The 18098-nt window shown below is 41.0% G+C and overlaps 1 protein-coding gene across 2 annotated transcripts; it reads left to right on the top strand.

Moving 5' to 3' along the window:
* The first annotated feature begins 948 nt into the window (after positions 1–948).
* Positions 949–17511, top strand: LOC117765850 (polycomb protein suz12-B-like). 2 transcript variants are annotated; one of them, XM_034592388.1, is made up of 17 exons: positions 949–1718; positions 2418–2464; positions 2591–2655; positions 5865–5933; positions 6690–6739; positions 6852–6937; positions 7037–7283; positions 8164–8266; positions 8353–8458; positions 8833–9007; positions 9153–9241; positions 10228–10371; positions 10969–11126; positions 11240–11438; positions 12305–12384; positions 14648–15064; positions 15149–17511. In XM_034592388.1, the coding sequence occupies exons 1-17, from the start codon at positions 1520–1522 to the stop codon at positions 15192–15194; spliced, it is 2280 nt and encodes a 759-aa protein (XP_034448279.1). In that variant the 5' UTR covers positions 949–1519; the 3' UTR covers positions 15195–17511. The 2 variants fall into 2 exon arrangements, with proteins under 2 accessions (XP_034448279.1, XP_034448280.1); XM_034592389.1 differs by having other exon boundaries at positions 1693–1807.
* Positions 17512–18098: the final 587 nt, after the last annotated feature.

Below are 18098 nucleotides of genomic sequence, written 5' to 3'. Positions count from 1 at the left end.
AAGAAAATATCCCAAATGTATGGCTTTTAGTTAATTTCAAGGCTTTTTGAGCAGAGTAGGATTAAAAATATAAAAAGCAAGCAATAAAAATAATCATATTGCAACTATTTGGACAGATTTCATTTTACTGAATGGGGGAAAAATCCAATGGCGGTTTTTGCATGTTCTGGACCAAACAAGCATTTCCCTTATTTTAATGAGAAATTGCAGCTTGTGCAATTTGGATATTGCATTTAGCCATTTAGCTATTTCAATAATATTTGGATAAATTCGTTGCAGAACTGAATTTCCCTTCCCCCCCACCACCTCATTCTACACCTGGTACTGGATATATTAATATTAGTAAACTACTGCATCATGTCATAGTTTTCTTGTGTACATTTTAAGTAATTATAAGTAAGAAGTACGATATTTACCTCTGGGATGTTGTCCTTTAGTAATAAAAAAATTGTACGTAAGTATTCGACTAAGTTACATTCCATCACTGATTAACTCCGGTGTAATTCAGTGGGTTTTCCTCCAGTCGCGGGTCCCTGACCTTATTTAGAGCTGCTCTCCATGCTGATGCTGCAGGCGGCAAATGCGCCTCTGAGACCGGACAAACATTCCCACTAATCAGAGCGCAGCCTTTTGCAAACAAGCACGGTGATTGGGTGGAGCTGTTAGAAGGCGGGATCTTTCAACAGAAGTCACACTGGAAGTGTCAACCTACATTCGTCAAGTTGTCCGTTAGACCACAGAAAACGGATATTTGTCGTCAAAATAAAAGCACGCAACTGAGTAAAAGTAAGTTTCCACAAGTGATGCGTTAAATATTTGGAGGTTTACATAAATGTGTGTTAGCGAAATTTGTAATAACACGTTTATTACACAAAAACTGCGTGGAACGCGCAGTTGACAATTGTAAGTTTTTATTGGAATATATTTTGAAAATATAAACCGGATAGCGTCCGTGGTGCTTTACGCTACTTTCCACCACAGCTATCCCAACTTGCAAACAGGCGCCCGGCAAGAAGTACTGTGAGGTCTGGTGAAACGATGGCGTCTAAACCACAGGGAACGTGCTTTATTTCTGGCTTTAATCAGTTGTCGATTAGCGGCAGCTTTCGTTGAGTTAATTGGGGAAGTCACAGTGTCGGAGAATGCTAACCGGTTAGCCCGGCGTCGTTGCTAGCTGGCTAAGGAAGTTAGCCAGTTAGCTAGCAAGCCGCGTCAGCTTGCCGGAGGCTGTTCTCTTGTTTCGCGCAATTCAAGCCTGTGGACGGAGCTTTGTAACTTTCAGACGATCGCTGAAAGGAAAACCTTGGATTGTGTCTTCACTAATTTTTAATGTGATTCAGTGAAACTTCCATCGTCTTGTTTAGAAATGAGGAGTCAACACAGTTTCTCCTGAGCGGCTGGTTCTCTGCCAGCGCTGCTCTTTTGTTTTGACAAAGGAGAAGGAACTGAGTTTCTTTCCCACATCAGGTGGGGGTAAAGTTTCTTTGGCCGCTTTTTTATTTGTGTATTTGTCGCGGCGATGGCTCCACACAAGCAGAGCTCCTCAGGTGGGAGCCACCCGTTGGGCTGCGGTCCCGGAGGAAAAGCCAACGGGTTTCACCAGGCATCGTCCTCCGCCTCCTCCTCCTCCTCCTCCTCCTCCGCGGTGGTCGCAGCCAAGAAGCCCAACATGCAACAGATTCAAGCCGACCACGAGTTGTTCCTGCAGGCCTTCGAGAGTGAGTGCCTGCTGTCATCGAGCTGCATGTTAAAACGACATCTGTGTTATAAGTTTAATTCAAGGTTACAGGAAGCTGTGGGCGGCGAGGTGAGGACTTGCAAAGCTGGATGACTTCACATTCAGTCCTGTTGCACCTGATTCCAACCACGTTACTATGAATTACACGTGTTGTGGTGCTGTCATGCTTGAGTTCACATGTCACACAATTTGCAGCTGCCACGTTGTGTCATTGGGTTCATATTTCAATCAAAGGAAATTTAGTAGTTTTTTTTTTATTTTTTTAACACAGGCATATAATTACATTACTCTAATCTGTGTGTTGCTGCCGTTTAACCACGTGTTTAATACTGCTGCAACAAAACAGTGTTCTGTTTCTGTCTGATTATTTTAAATATCAATTTATGTAGTTGATGTAATCAAGCAATGGACTTAAACACAAACTGTTGCCTTCACCCCTAATTTAAATTAGGACCAGAAACAAGTCAAGTCTCACATTTTCGAAGATTTAAGCAGAAACTGCTATTTTGATTAACTTATTAACAAAGTTTTCACTCATCAGGTGGATGATTATTTAAGCACTAAGTGCACTCAGGTTATCATGTTTCTGCTTGTTTAAAACTCAACATGTTCATTTAATGTGATCCATTATTCATAAAGGAAAGTCTTGTGCTGATGGTGCAACTCAATTTCTTTACAGAACCAACTCAGATCTACAGGTTCCTCCGCACCAGGAACTTAATCGCTGTGAGTGGCCTTTTCTTGAAACTACCTCACATGATTAGCTGGATCATTTGACGTATGGGGAAATGTTTGTGTATCGTTCAAGCAATAACACATTTATTTGTTTTATCTCTCGCTGTTACATTTCAGCCCATATTCTTGCACAGGACTCTAACCTACATGTCCCACAGAAACTCAAGGAATAATGGCAAAAGGTAAAAAAAATCTGCTGTTTGTATCCAGTCATAACTGTTTTCCCTCACGCTTTTGTTTGGTGTGAACTTGCAGGGTCATGGCTTGACTCACTTCTTGTGTCTCTTTATGGTTTTGTGTCTTTCTGTTTAAAGTTGAATTTGAAGTAGTTTGACTCGTAGAAAGCGAGTCAACTGTTACAGTGAGTGAAAGTAAACCGACAGGTCGGCTGATGTAGGTGGGGACAGGCTGGATATGTTAAAGCTCAGATAGGAGAGACTTTTTCAGTTTGGCTGCTTTGCATACAGACTCTTCACAAAAGAAAAGATCTTGCTGATGCACACAGGGCTGCTTGTGTTTCACTTTGCACTAAGTGGGCGGTGTGTTTAAAGACAGAGGGGCTTCTCTTATGTCAATTTAAAGAGCTGGAGGTTATGTGCATACTTGAAAAGATTGGGCTGCATAATCAAAAATGCTGACAACTAATATTTCGCAGCCGTTATTGAAAAACAAGTATGCGCATGTTGAATGCTGGCTGATACAAAATAATTGTTGCTGTTAAATGCAGTGTTCTTGCACAAATGTGTTGGTGTTACAACTTTTTCTTTTGTAGAAACACTCATTTTCAGAAAAACAAGTTATTTAAATCACCTTTATAATTCTTATTCTTATCAGTCTTAGAACTGGTCACAAAACTCAAATGTAGTTGACACTGGCATCCATAGATTTCCTATGTTAATCTGACACTTATCGAGCTGATAAATTATTTATGTCTTTCAAAAACCAGAATTATATGCAGAAGTAATATTTATAGATTGAATGAATGGTCAAAAAACATTTAAAAAGACATAAATATATTGTAAGATAATTTGTAAGATAGTTTGTTTATTTATTTCAATTCTTTATAATCATTATCTACATCTGAAATACTACAATACTGTGTATCAGCTCATCTCTTTTTTCATTTCCTTTATTTGGAAATGCATTCATCAGACAGGAGCTTTTCTTATTTGTGGTGCAGTAGATTCTGTTCATGGCTCAGGCCTCGGTTGGGGACTAAAAATGGCCGCCGTCAGAAGGTGTTGTGTCTGATTTTGAAGTAGATGTAGTGCGTGAACCAGATGACGACGAGAGGCTGCTGCTGCTGCTCCTATCAGTTTCATTTTGTGCTGCACTCGTGCAGCTTTGGTCACATGATACGTAGCTTGTGATTTGAGACACTTCACAGTTATAAAGTGTTCACAGAGCATGAAAAACATAAATTGAAAGAAAAGAGGCTGTGTTCATGTAAGGCATTCTGCACAGAGGTGGTTATTTAGTGTGTTGCCGGACAAGTTTTTAGTCTCCTTAAAACATTTTGTGATGTAAATCACGTCTGTACAGTCAAAATTTTAGCACTACCGTTGTTTCTTTTATATTGTCTTTGAAAGTGTTTTTTCATCGCCTACACAACCTGTCTTCAAGTCTTTTTATGTAACTGCAAGCAAGTCATAGAAGGCCGCTGAAGGGTAAATGCAGGTCTTAAAGGCTTGAAAAACACTGATTTCAATTTACTTAAATAAGTTCCGATAAGGTATTAAAAAGTCTTGAATTCCATTTACAAAAGTCTTTCATATTTTTTGTAGCCGGCCATTTGCAGTTATGTTACTTAAAAGAAATATTTTAAAACTGTGAAATAAATATCAACAAATCGATGCATTTTTGTTGAGTAGAATTACTCAGAGCATGAAAGTATACTTTGGAAGTGAAAAATGTCTGGATTTGAACTTGTAGAAAAGCAATAGAAACACTGGCATTGATGTTACACAGTAATGTAGGAGGAATGGGAGAATGCGATTTGGTTGATGAAGTGCGTTGGTGGATGTTGTTTTGTGGCATTGCAGTTAAAATAAAGCTTTTATTTATTAGTCTAAATCAGTGGAATGAATGTGGAGGCTGAACTGTGTTTATCCCTGTCTGATGTCGGCCTGAATCCGGCTTCAAGGCTCCTTGCAGCCTTCCAGGTGTTTTCAGTTACTCTGGCTCATTAGACGTCTCTGCAGGTTGACGCTGTACAGAACTTGGATTTATGTGCGGTCACTAAACCCTGCGTACTAATGGCTGCAATTTGAGCCAAGAGGCTGTGTTTTAATTTCACTTCAGCACACAAACCAGCACATGTGCTCCTGCCAGCATGAATTCACAGCTTGTTTATGGCACTCAAACTAAATTTCACATCTACCAACCTGTCAAAAAAGTCTATGGTAAAGACTAATAAATGCAGATCTGATGGTTTGTCATGGTCAGATCCAAATGTAAAATGTTTTGTCTCCAACACTTAAGACAAAGGTAATAAAAGTAAACCACAGCGGGTTTCTCGGTTGGTTCCACTTTGTATCAGGCCACTTTTCATGGAGTCTGAGCGGCAAACATTCGGCATGGAAAACAGAAATGATCAAAAATACTAATTAAAACATACAGACATGTGTAGATCACTTAAAGCTAGTCTGTCTAATCAGCCGCAGAAAACCTGACATTAAAAAAGTAATTCTCACATTTGAGATCCAAGAACCACCAAATATTGTTTTTGCTGGAAAAAATTACTTAAAGGTTCAGTGTGTAAGATTTAGGTGAAAGGGATTTATTGGAAGAAACTGAATATAAAATAGTCATAGTGTGTGATCACCTAAATTGTACTAATTGTTGTTTTCTTTACCCTATAATGGTTCCTTTTTATATTTAAATACTTTATTTTTACATCGGGAGCGGGTCCTCTCTACAGTGGCCGCCATGTATTTTACAATCGTTCAAACTGGACAAACTAAACACCTTTTGAGTTTTTATGGCAACTGAAGGGTGCCACAGGTTGCAGTGAGGGGTATTCAGCTGCCACATGTAACTTCACCACTAGATGTCACTAAACTCTACACACTGAACCTTTAATTGATTATTGATGTTAATATATTAATTCGATATTATTATTATTATTATTTTTTTTTTTTCTTTCAATTAGCTTATTGATTTGCGAGTCTCATGTTTGGAATAGAACTGACTTGAAAGTGACCATTAAAAGCCCAGCTATGGCTTAAATGTGTTTGTTTGTGGACTGACTCTATCTCCAGAAGAAGTACACGCTCTGACCTCACACTGGAATTGCCTCACTCTGTGTAATGACCTGTTGGTCTGTCTGCGGGTCAGTAGGGGGAGCTGGCTGTGCTGTGTGGTTGCTAACTGCTGCCCCTTGTCTGAACAGGAAAAGCTCCAAGGTGGACAATCTGCTGTTTAAAGTGGAGAAGATGAGGGGAGAGCTAGAGACTAACAGGTAAACACTCAGTCCTGTTGTTGTTTTCTTTACTCTTAATATGTGTAGCGATCTGGGATTTCACTAACTAAAATTATTAATATATTTAAATAATAAATTCAATGTGACATTTTTTTTTTTTATCTCATCCAAAGACCAAATGTTTTCAGCTTTGTTTCCTTTTTTATATGCTCAACAAAAGAATGAAATAATCTCTGTCCACACTAACGCACCTGAAAACATGTCAGAGAGAAGAGAACATGGGCATCATAGGATGTAAGAGTTAATACGTCACTTCCTGCCTCTGTCTGCTGCTCCCAGCTGCTTCCAGGGTAGTGTGGAGGGCAAGCGTTACTGTAGCAACAGCATGTCTTAAAACAAAAATGTACTAGTGTGGATGTAGCGTCAGTTAGCCTGTCAACAATTTTTAAGATAAGCCTAAACATTGAAAACATAAGCAGAGACATTGTGGTTTCCATCAGTATTTTCTTCCATATAAATTCTATATTCTGTTTATTACTGGGTTTCACAAACAGCACATACACAACATAAAAACAATGTAGCTAGTAGTTAATGTATTCCTTTTTTTTATTTTACGCCACCTGTTTGGAATATTATATATTTACTCTTTCTAAAGAAATTAATAAACAGTCAAAATGTTGTAATTGTTTTTTAAGTAATGCTGATCATGTGACCTTCATATCCAATGGATATTTGATCATACATCACATCACATGTTTAAGATATAAAGGAAAACTTTTCTGTTTTTCCAAACAGCTTGGCCTCTAACCTGCAGCTCACCTTCACTGGTTTCTTTCATAAAGCTGGTAAGTTTGTCCTAATCAGCTGCCGTCCTTTTGGCTTCTTTAGATGAAGTGTCTCCTCTGAGTCAGTGCGACTAACAGTCTCCTGTCCTGTATTGTGTTGCATTGTTTTCAGGGAAACCATCTCAGGACTGTGAGAATGAGCAGAACTCTGTGTCGCTGGAGGTGCTGCTGGTCAAAGTTTGTCACAAGAAGAGGAAGGTGTGTGTTATGATGTTCCGCTTCATCAACGCTGACTTTTATCCTTTGCATTGGTGTCAGTGAAACACATCGGACATTTCTTCTCCCCCATCACTCCAGGATGTGAGCTGTCCAGTGAAGCAGGTCCCCACAGGGAAGAAGCAGGTTCCCCTGAACCCAGACACGGGCGCTGGAGTCCAGGCCAAGCCGAGCTCCTCCCCCTCCCTGCTGGTCCCCAGCAGCGAGTTTGAACCCAGCAACTCTCACATGGTCAAGTCTTACTCGTTACTGTTCAGAGTGTCACGGCCCGGATTCCCCCGAACACAAGTCAACGGCCTGACCAACGGAGAGAGTCACCACAACAGAGGTCAGCAGAGTTTTAAAAACAATAATATTAGTAATAACATAGCTGATTACTGACATGATCTGATCTTTCTGATCAAAAATTAACTTTTTGTTATTTAATTGTATCATCTTTTGTGTTTGGTTTCATGTCTTTCCATCCTGGAAAAACAATCCCTTCTCTTCTTGAGGTTTCTTCCCTTTTCCTCCATTTAAAGTTTTTTTTTTTTGTTTCATTATTTGAATCAAGTCTTAAATAGGTTAATATTACGTTCTACCTTAAATAATGCTGTAATATGTCGGAACAGTCCATTGCGATTACTGTACAAACAAAACGGCCATTTTTATTTATTGGCAGAAGATCGAGAGGTAGATGCTCCTAGAACAGCTATCAATGAATCCGATTTCTAGTGCTTCCTTTAAGCCCCTGAAAAACATCGGGGAATGTGTTTCCTGTAAGTTTTAAGAAGGGCTGCACATGCGATATGCCATAACCTTGTTGAATATCGCAATGACGATATGACTTGTGATAAATAAACATAAACAGTCCCTGGTTACGGACGCAGAGACCACGGACAGCTCCACATACCGAGGGAGAAGGCGCACAGCCCGGGCCGCAGCGCCACCAAGTCTGGGGCAGACACCCAGGGAGCCATGCACAGCTCCACTGAGTCGCCTATAGTCTTAATTTGGAATCTTTTCATACATGTTTGGACCGTTAAATACATTTTTTTTAACAGTTTTTAGCGGCTCTGTCAGTAATTTACTTCTCATCTCTGAGTCTCTATCATTCCCGCTGCGCCAACTGCGTCAAACCATACCGAGCGCGCCCCGACATCTCCTACTATCATCTGCGATGTTGGTGTGATGGAGCAGAGCTTCATGACATTATGTGACTGTTTCAGATTTTACAGAGGAAGTGGTTAACAGGAAGAGGAGGAGCTCCTCTCTCAGGGAGGAGGGAGAAGCCACATTTGTGGCTCAGATGACCGTCTTTGATAAAAACAGGTGAAACACACACACAAGCTGTTCTGACACACAGGCGAGCATGTTGTTGTTTTCTCTGTGTGTAATTGATGTATTCTTGTGTGCAGACGTCTGCAGTTGTTAGACGGAGAGTACGAGGTGTCGATGCAGGAGATGGAGGAGTGTCCTGTCAGTAAGAAGAGGGCAACCTGGGAAACCATCCTGGATGGAAAGGTTTGTGTGTATGAGAGTGAAATTTGTACAAAGTACAAAAAATGCTCTGCTCTTAAGATAACGCCACAACAATATCAACTGGGAATAATAATAATAATTCATATGGCAACTTTTTAATCCCAAGTTTCAAAGTGATTCGCTCATAACAGCAAATTCCGAAATCATTCGATTTCAGAATGATTTCAGAATTTCCCTTCATCTGGTGGAATGAAAAACATTTCAACAGAGAAGTTGATTAAACAAAAAATGTAAAAATAGTTTAATCAGTTTTTTCCCTTTTAGGGCAGTAGACATAATTTATGTGATGCCTCAAAAAAAAATCTAATCTGGTTAATGATCATATGAATTTAAAACTGCTGTGTTTCTCTTTGCAGCGTCTGCCTCCATTTGAGAGTTTTTCCCAGGGTCCCACGCTGCAGTTCACCCTGCGTTGGACCAGCGACTCCTCCGATCGCTCTACTGCACCTGTGGCTAAACCTCTGGCCACCCGCAACTCTGAGACCAACCAGGACACCAGACCCAGCACGCTGAGAGCAACGCAGACACTGGGTGAGCATGTCACAGCAACACAAAAATTTAAATATTAGAACTAACAAAGCTTTTTCAGTAGATATATCATTAGTTGGTCATTATTGAAACAGTTGATTAGTTTATTTAAATGTTTTTGATCCCGTTTCTCTCCTCTCTGCTGCAGCTCTAAAAGAATCGATCAACACTGATGTACAAAGCAGAAGGGAACAAATCTCAGCAGAGCCCAGACAGAAACTACGCATCTTCTACCAGGTCAGTCTCTCTCAGCACAGACTTTTGCCCAATCCCATTTCACCCTTTAACCCTTCCCCTTTGTTTTGCACGTTCACGTGTAGGGGTAGGCTGTCCCAATACCTGTTGAGACGGAGGGGTAGGGCTAATCCGTAGGGCTTTAAAGGCGTCGAAACCGAGATATTATTTTTTTTGCATGATAATCCCATATTTTCACATAATTTCATATCGCAAGAGGCAAGATAACCCTCGAAAACAAGGGGTAGGGGTTGGGCCAAGGGGTGAAATGGGATTGGGCCTATGTATGTGACCTTATCACAGATTGAATACACATTTTTATCATCAAGTACACATCTCTGAAACTAGTTAGAAGAGAGCTAGAGGATGTGGAAGATAAAGGTCAGCTTTTGTTAGAAATCAGCCAGTGCGTTCATCCGACCAGGTGTGAAAGCAGAAGTGTTTGTAGTTGTTCAAAACGGCCACAAACGGAAGCTGCAAGTAAAAACTGGCATTGTATAGTCAGGTGAGATGTGATAATATAGGGGCTTAATAGAGCCCCTTCAGGCTGATCAACTTGTTTGGAAAAGCATTCACCCTAACTGGATTTCTGCAAAGTTATGTGAAATCTTTACTTCCAGCCTATTTTTAAAAGTTTATCATCTTCAGAGGAAGAAATCACAACATCTAAACCACTCAACTTGTGACATTGCTCATATGTCTGGACAATATTTCATGCCCCCTCCATTAGCCGTTGTTAGCTCCTTGTATGGTGGTAAGTTGTAAGACTGAGAAATAAAAGATACTTAATTCTTTATATGGTGAACATAGTGGAAGGTTGTTTTTTTTCCTGTTGAATTGATGCCATCTGGGAGTGATTTTCTCAACATTAGCATCTTAGCGTCCGTCTCTGCTCGAGTTTCAACCAAGAGAAAAACATCAGAGCTCAATCTTGACAGATCTGTGTCAGTTTGTACTCCTTCACATTCACCTTTTCTTTTTTCATCCAGTTCCAGTACAACAACAACACTCAGCAGCAGACAGAGGCCAGAGACGACCTCCACTGTCCCTGGTGTACGCTCAACTGCAGGAAGCTCTACAGTCTGATCAAACACCTCAAACTGTCCCACTCCCGCTTCATCTTCAACTATGTGGTGAGATGCACAGGGACTGTCACTGTGCAGAAAGAATAATAACATAAAACATATCTTGATAAATTCAGTACTATTAAGTTAAACTACAGGTTAAAAAAGTAGCTCTGCCGGAACGTTCTGACTTGTTTCATTTGTGATTGATTGATTGACAATAGACCAGAATAGATGAAATGGACGTAAAGTAAACCGTAAATGTCTGTTGAATCAGAGTTGGTGTGTTACAGGAAATGCTTATATTTACAGATCGTAATTGTCCAGTCGTCCACGTTGATTAGATATCAAACACACACGTCCCCATGAATGTTTAAATTGAATTAACTACAATTGTTAAAAAAGTGGTGACAGATTATAACCACATTTGTTCACATCACACAACTTTAAAACAATATGTGATTGTTTTTTTTCTTTTACTGATCAGAAAATTCTTTTCATTTTTCAGAAAACTACAGAATTGAACATTAGTTATTAGGAAGTAGTTTTCAGTTAATATAAAGATTTTTCAATACATGTTTTATCACCAACCTGTGAAGATGTGTGTACAAACTCTTTCGGCATTTAGAAACTAAGTGTATTTTTCTTGTCCATGATCTTTTACAGCCACATCCTAAAGGTGCAAAGATTGAAGTCTCCATCAACGATGGTTATGATGGTTCCTACGCAGGAAATCCTCAGGACATCCACAACCAGCCAGGCTTTGCCTTCAGCAGGAATGGCCCCGTCAAGAGGACCGTCGTCACCAACGTGGTCGTCTGCAGGTACTGCTGGTTTTCTGACCGAAATATTTACTTAAAAGTTTTGTTGTTCAGGTTTTATTTCCCACCAACAGTGCTGGTACCGACCTACTGTCCTTTTTCTGTCCTCTGTCCAGACCCAAGAGGATGAAGCCAAGTCTGTCTGAGTTTCTGGAGTCGGAGGACGGCGATCAAGAGCAGCAGAGGTCGCACATCAGCGGACACAACCGCCTCTACTTCCACAGTGACAGCTGTGTGCCTCTGCGGCCTGAGGAGATGGAAGTGGACAGTGAGGACGAGAAGGACCCTGACTGGCTCAAAGAGAAAACCGTTAAGGTCGGTTCCAGACGGCCATGAATTGGGATTTTTGAGGAGGGGGAGGCCTTATCCCCTCATTGAGTTTAACTACAAGATGTTTCTTCAGTGCAAAGTAGCTCCAGTGGAAAACGCGACATTGTGATTTTGAATTTACTATGAACTAAATTCAACTAATGCCTCCTTCACATTACACGATTGCCAAATCTGCATTAGATTGGCAGTTGCTTATGTCCAATCTACTCATGATGTAGATTTAACACCGGCTAAATATCAGCGACAACTACAGCCAATCTGAGTGGACCTGACATGCTAGTGGGGATTTTTCCCGATGAAAGATCAAGGAGAGTTAAACCCCTGTTGCCAGTCGGTCGTGTCATTAAAAACTCACAACATCACATCACAACTTTAGAGCGAGCGGGTGTGTTGAAGAAATTTCTAGCATGTGGCAGACACTAACCTCAAAGAAGAAATAATACAAATATCTCAGCATGAAAAAGCGGTGCCATACACGTATGTAAGACACCAACAAAGATGTTAAGAGAGCTTTTGGTGATGAGAGCCAACGCCAGTGTCGATGTGCTGTAAACAAAACGTTTGAACTCAGAACTACAGCAGAATTCATAGGTGCCGTCCTGCCTCTGCCTGCTGCACCTTATTAAGTCTCGATCGATTATTTTTAATGTTTTCATCCATCCGTTACTTTTCTTTCATGTTCATTTATTTAGTAAGGAAGTATTTATAACAGACAAATATGTGACCAATGTTTAGGAAGTAACTGTAGGTCTGTCTGTTCTCCATCATTCTTTGACTGGAGTGATTGTTAATATTGTCTGCGGTGTCTAAAAACGTTTTTAAAATCTCGACTTCCCTGCTCCCACCTGCAGCAAATCGACGAGTTCACAGACGTCAACGAGGGCGAGAAGGAGATCATGAAGCTGTGGAACCTGTACGCCATGAAGCGCGGGTGAGTACAAGGAGCATATTAATTTAAAGGGGACATATCATGAAAATTCCACTTTGTTAGTGCTTCTACACGTTAATGTGGGTATCTGGCATGTCTACCAACCCAAAAACTCTGGGAAAAAACCACTTGCGCGTTTTGTTATGGTTCCTCTAAGTCAGAAACGTCATGCTTGAGTGACTCGAATGAGCTTCCTGTGTACTGTGTCGTCACAATACACTGGAAGTCTCCCTACATGGCCTTGGCCCACCCCCCACCTCATCTCCCCCGCCCCCCCCCCCCACACTCGTTACGCCGGGTTTACACCGGATGCGGAAGCGCTGCGCCGCGCCGTTCTCAAGCGCGCAGCTGCCTGGCTGTTCACACGGGACGAGCATTTCTCCGCGCTGGTCAGCCCCATAGACTGTATATATAAGGTCAGCCCGCGATTCTGCTTTCTCCGCTTGTTGTTGTACCCGTTGAATGTCGGGGTTCGGGGGTAAATGATCAGAATCAGAATCAGAATTCTTTTTATTGCCAAGTATATTTACATATACAGGAAATTGCCTTGGTGTGGTTGGTGCATTTGGTCTTCATAGCCCCCCCCCCCCACCCCTCTCTTTCTCTCTCTGTCTATCTGCTTGTGTGCTTGTAGTGGATGGGCAGAGGGGGACATTTAATTATGTGATTGGGAAAATTAAAACTCCAGGACAACAGAAGGGGAATACAAAGTATGGGATGCATATTTGATAATTTATATCATAAAATATGTAATTTATATCGTTTAAAATCATGGGGGGGGGGGGGAGCTGGCTCACTAGCATTTAAAGGAACAGGCACTCAAAACAGGTCACTCTGTGGAGGGCTGTTTTATACAGGGTAAAAAGGGTGCTGTTTTATATGATCCTTGTGGTATTTTGACCAAAGTATGTTACAGACATTTCATTAAGACCCCAAGGAACCATATCAACTTGTGGTAAAATGGGCATGCTATGTCCCCTTTAAATCAAACCTCCATCAAATCAAATTTAATCTTTTTTGTTTTAACATTCAAAGTTTGCAAGTAACAAAAAGCTGAAATAGCTTCAACTCTAAAGATTCAGGATTTTTCTAAACAATCAGGAACCACAAACAAAACTGAACCAAGCTTATGTTTTCACTGCTGCAAAACCTCTGGGGCCTCATTTATAAAACAGTGCGTAGGATTCATCCGAAAATGGCATCCGCAAAAAAAATTCCGATTTATAAAACCATGCGCACGCTCACCTGAAGGCAATGTTCCCTTTATAAATCTCACTCCACCTGGAAACGTTCGTACGTGGATCCGCCCCATACTCCGCCCCACACTCCGCCCTCTACACGACCACATTCAACAATAAATGGTCAATGCAAAGCACCTCATGAATATTTAATTATCCTGCTGGCTCAAGCAATGAGGAGAGGAAGAGCCACTTCCTGACACTGACATCAAGGTGTTTGTTAGTGAGGCGGAGGTGAAGAAACACAGATTGTTGGGTGGCAGCAGCAGTGATGTCATTAATAAAACAAAATACACTGATGCGCTGCTGCTGTTAATACAGTGAGCGAGAGTGAGTACGATAGAAAGAACGGAGCCTGAAATAAAATAAAAATCGAATTCAAAGGTGGAGGCAAAATTATATGATATTAATTGGTAATAGAAGTTTGAAAGTGAATAGTTTTTCTTTATTTTTTGTGAGTGATCTCCAGTGCGCCTGATGGCACAGTCACGTTCACTGCAGCTATTTTACACACACTCATCCTTGAGGATACACGTACAGTGTTAGACGATATTAGAAACTATTAATGACTCTGCTGTTTATTATTATCTGAAAGTAATTTGCAATAAGTTGTTTTTTATCTTTTTGAATTGAAGGTTCTCATGGAACAGTTATGTGAGTGAGCACAACTAACTCTTTTGGTTTTAATGTTAACGATGAAGTGGATCAATAATCTGCTTCAGTTCACCTCCTCTCGTCTGCATCGTCATTTTCCCGTTTTCAAAATGCTCGTACGCATGGGTCAGAGTTAGCGTGGAAGTGTGCGCAATCTCCCGTCAAGTTTGTTTTTTTAAATCCCAACGTTTGCGTGAACAGAGGCGTACGCAGCGGTTATAAATGAGGCCCCTGGTCTTTCTCCATTGATGTTTTTTTAAAGTGCCTTCATATATTTGCCTGTTTCTTTTTAAGTTTTACAGTAATCAGAAAAGAGGATTGTTTTTCAGTTTTTCTTAGCAGCCGTCACACTGACTCTTTTCTTTGCCCGACAGCTTCATCGCAGATAACCAGATGAACAAGGCTACTCTAGTGTTCGCCAAGCAACACGGCGCCCACATCGTCAAACACAACCTCTCTCGCAACTTCCTGCTGCACCTGGTCAGCATGCACGACTTCAACCTGGTCAGCACGCTGACCATTGACCAGGCCATGGCCGGACTCCGCCTCCTCCAGAGCCAGGCAACTCAGAGTGACAAAGACGAGGAGGAGGAGGAGGAAGAGGAGGACTGGGAGACAGCTGTGGAGTCCCAGCCAGAGCTGGATCCTGAACCAGACCCATCTGAGTATAAACCCTGCAGTGACGAGAAGGGCAGCCACGGGGGTCGGGGGAAGCAGGAGGAAGAGAAGCAGGAGGAAGAGGAGCAGGTGGACGAGGAGCAGGAGCAGGAGGAAGAGAAGCAGAAGGACGAGGAGCAGAAGGACGAGGAGCAGAAGGACAAGGAGCAGAAGGACGAGGAGCAGGAGGACGAGAAGCAGGAGAAAGAGAAGCAGGGGGACGAGGAGCAGGAGGACGAGGAGCAGATGGAAGAAGAGCAGTGACAGAGAGGATGTGATACAGATCCAAAACAGGACATGGATTTGAAAAACTGATGCTACAAACCAGAATCAAGAAAAGGCGACGGACAAACAAACAAACAGGTGTTAAAACACTCAATTCACTGCAGGGTTCGTATTTTCATCAGAAATGAGACAAACTTTTTATCACAAAAGTCGTTTGTTTTTCTCAGTTTTCACACATTTAAACTGGAGAAATGCTTCGAAGCTCAATACTCATGGAAGTGAAGAATTCAGTCCACCAGGTAAACTAATGAATCAAGCTCAGCCTTGAGTCTTGATTTGTAGCAATAGATTTAATAGAAATAAAGCACGCTGGTGATCTAGATTTTTCTAATTGTCAACAAATGCCGCAACAAATGCCACAAAAAATGCAAAACAACAAAGTGTTACTTCTCAACGCTTTCCAACTTCTCCCCCGTCTGTAGCTCTCAGCTCAAAACACACTGGTTTGTCCGTAGCACAAATCTTAAATTTCAAACAAAGCTGTTTTTTAACGGGAGGAAATAGTGCATTTGTTCAGGACTATTTTCAGTGACGGATTCATAGAAGATTTGTTGCTCTTTTGAGTATTTGGGGCAGCAGGTCGATGTGTGTGGGACTGAAACACACTAGTATTCGATCCACACACTTGTTTGCAGGAGACAGTCATTGTTTGTTTGGATCATTTAGGGATTTGTTGACGATAAGAAAATGTAAGAATGAGACGAGCCGACAAGTTTTTTCTGTTGGTATAGTTTCTTTGTCAATGTTCAAAACAAACTATAATTGAAAAGTGGATGATCTGAGGGTGAGAAGAGCCGATCGCTGACCTTCCACATCATAAACTGTAAACAAAGATGGACGGCGCGTCTCAACTTCCTCCTGTCAAACAAAAATGAAGCTAAGAGATCTTAGATACTGATGCCGCCATCTTGTGCTGGTGACTTCATTTGGAGCCAGAGCAGGAGTGATCGTGGAGTGGAGCTCCCACGATACACCCACCAAACCAATCACCTCTTTTTCATTTCATCACTTGAAACCAAACTTATCAGAAACATGAACACTTGAACAAACGTCAGTGTGATAAGAACTAGATAAAATGACAGAAACTTTGTTAAATGTGTACTTCATTTTTTTTTTTTGTTTCCTTGTCCCATCTGCTAATATGGATAAGGCTGGATTTATGTACTATACTGCAGCCAACCACAAGGGGGCAAGGAGACTCTTTGGCTTCACTTTCTGGAGCTTGTCATGTTGTCCATCTTGATTTATAGTCGCACCTGCAGAACCCTGAAACATCATCTGGAGATGACAGGTTATACTTCTCTTTTTTTTTTTTTTTTAAACGAGTCATTTCTCAACTGGGGTTTGGTTTATTTTCCTCGATGCAGCACCTGCCCACTTCACCTGTTATGTACATAAGACTTTGTGTATCTATATGTAATAAATTAGCTTTTGAATATGGATGTTCAGAAACCTGAACACCATGCGGGAGTATTTGTTAGCTTCTTAGTTTACAGACCAAAGGGGATTAATTTGCTACAGATTTCCTCGTTCCTGTTTCGCGTCTCCTGTGAAAATGAAAAACACGATTTCTGCGAAGCAGACTCAGGCTGAATCATCCGACAGCATGTCACTGCCTCAAATGCTCTGACGGAACAAGCACCCGGTGCAAATGCTGGTGCTGCCTTATAGTTTTAAGTTTTACTGCTCAGTTTTGATCGCAGTATGAGCATCCAGATGTGACCAGCTGTTGGGAACTGGCACTAATGCAGACATATTTTCAAGTTTGATGGGAACAGTTGATTTTATGTGTAACTCTCATGTTTCAGTGCCGCTCTTTAAAAGCTTTACATCAGTCAGACGTCGGACGGTGACTGACCCAGCGAGCAGAAAACTGGTTTAATACGTGACAGTTCTGAGTGTCGTTCTGAGCACTTTTTCTTTTATCAGAGTTTGCTGTTCATTTTAAAGTACGTTTTTTTGGGGTTGTTTTTTTCACATGAGACCAGCAGCATTTTGCACAGTACAAGAAGAGCCATGTCAAGAAAACAAGACTTTTCTTCAACAATAATGTAAAACTAGCTGAGTCAAAATGGTTGTTTATTAAAAAGAACAATTTTGTACAATTTTCAGAAACATGGTCCATTTCTTTCAACAACCTCATTTATCACATGTACAAAACACATTTAGGCCATTTACTGAAACTTGTACCAGATTATCTAACACAGTACTGACCTATCAAAGCAGAAATATTAGAATACCAAAAATCACACGGATTTGTCTTAACTTCTGTCAAATTAAAGTTTTATTTTGAAAATCTGTTGGTATTATTTCTGCCTGGTCTCATGGCAACAACAGTTCATCGTGTGAGGAGCGTCCAACAATGTTTATCCTTATTCCCTCTGCCAAGGATGTAATGTTTTTGCATGTGATTGTTTGATTGCATGATTACACAAAAACTACTGGACAGATTACCACAAAGCTTGGTGGAGGAATGCGGTAGGGGTCAGGGAAGAACTTTGGTGTGGATCCAGATCAGGGGGTGGATCCAGGATTTTTTCTACTTTAATGTTGTGTGATTAACATTTTTCACAGATTTTTATAGAATAATTAATGGATCTTGATGAAAAAAAAACAGCGTGTTTAGGGGGTATTTATGAGTGGGTTAAATCTGGTGCAATTTGATAGAGGTATGAGCTCTGAGTGATATTGTAGTTTCTAATTTGTATTCTTATTCGCTCTTATTTCAAAAAGGTAATAAGTCAGACTGTGTCTCTCAGCGATGATCATATTAATGTAAACATTTCTCTGATTGGCTCAGAGGTCAGGTGAGTCGCACTACTTTGTACCTGTGTGCAAGAAAAACTAATGTGAGGCTGTGGGGGGGGAAATGAAGCTGTTGTC

Source organism: Hippoglossus hippoglossus, chromosome 8 (genome assembly GCF_009819705.1).
Source record: "Hippoglossus hippoglossus isolate fHipHip1 chromosome 8, fHipHip1.pri, whole genome shotgun sequence".
In the NCBI taxonomy this organism is placed as follows: Eukaryota; Metazoa; Chordata; class Actinopteri; order Pleuronectiformes; family Pleuronectidae; genus Hippoglossus; species Hippoglossus hippoglossus.
Note: the sequence above shows the minus strand (reverse complement) of the source record. Positions and strands in the feature narration are given on the sequence as shown.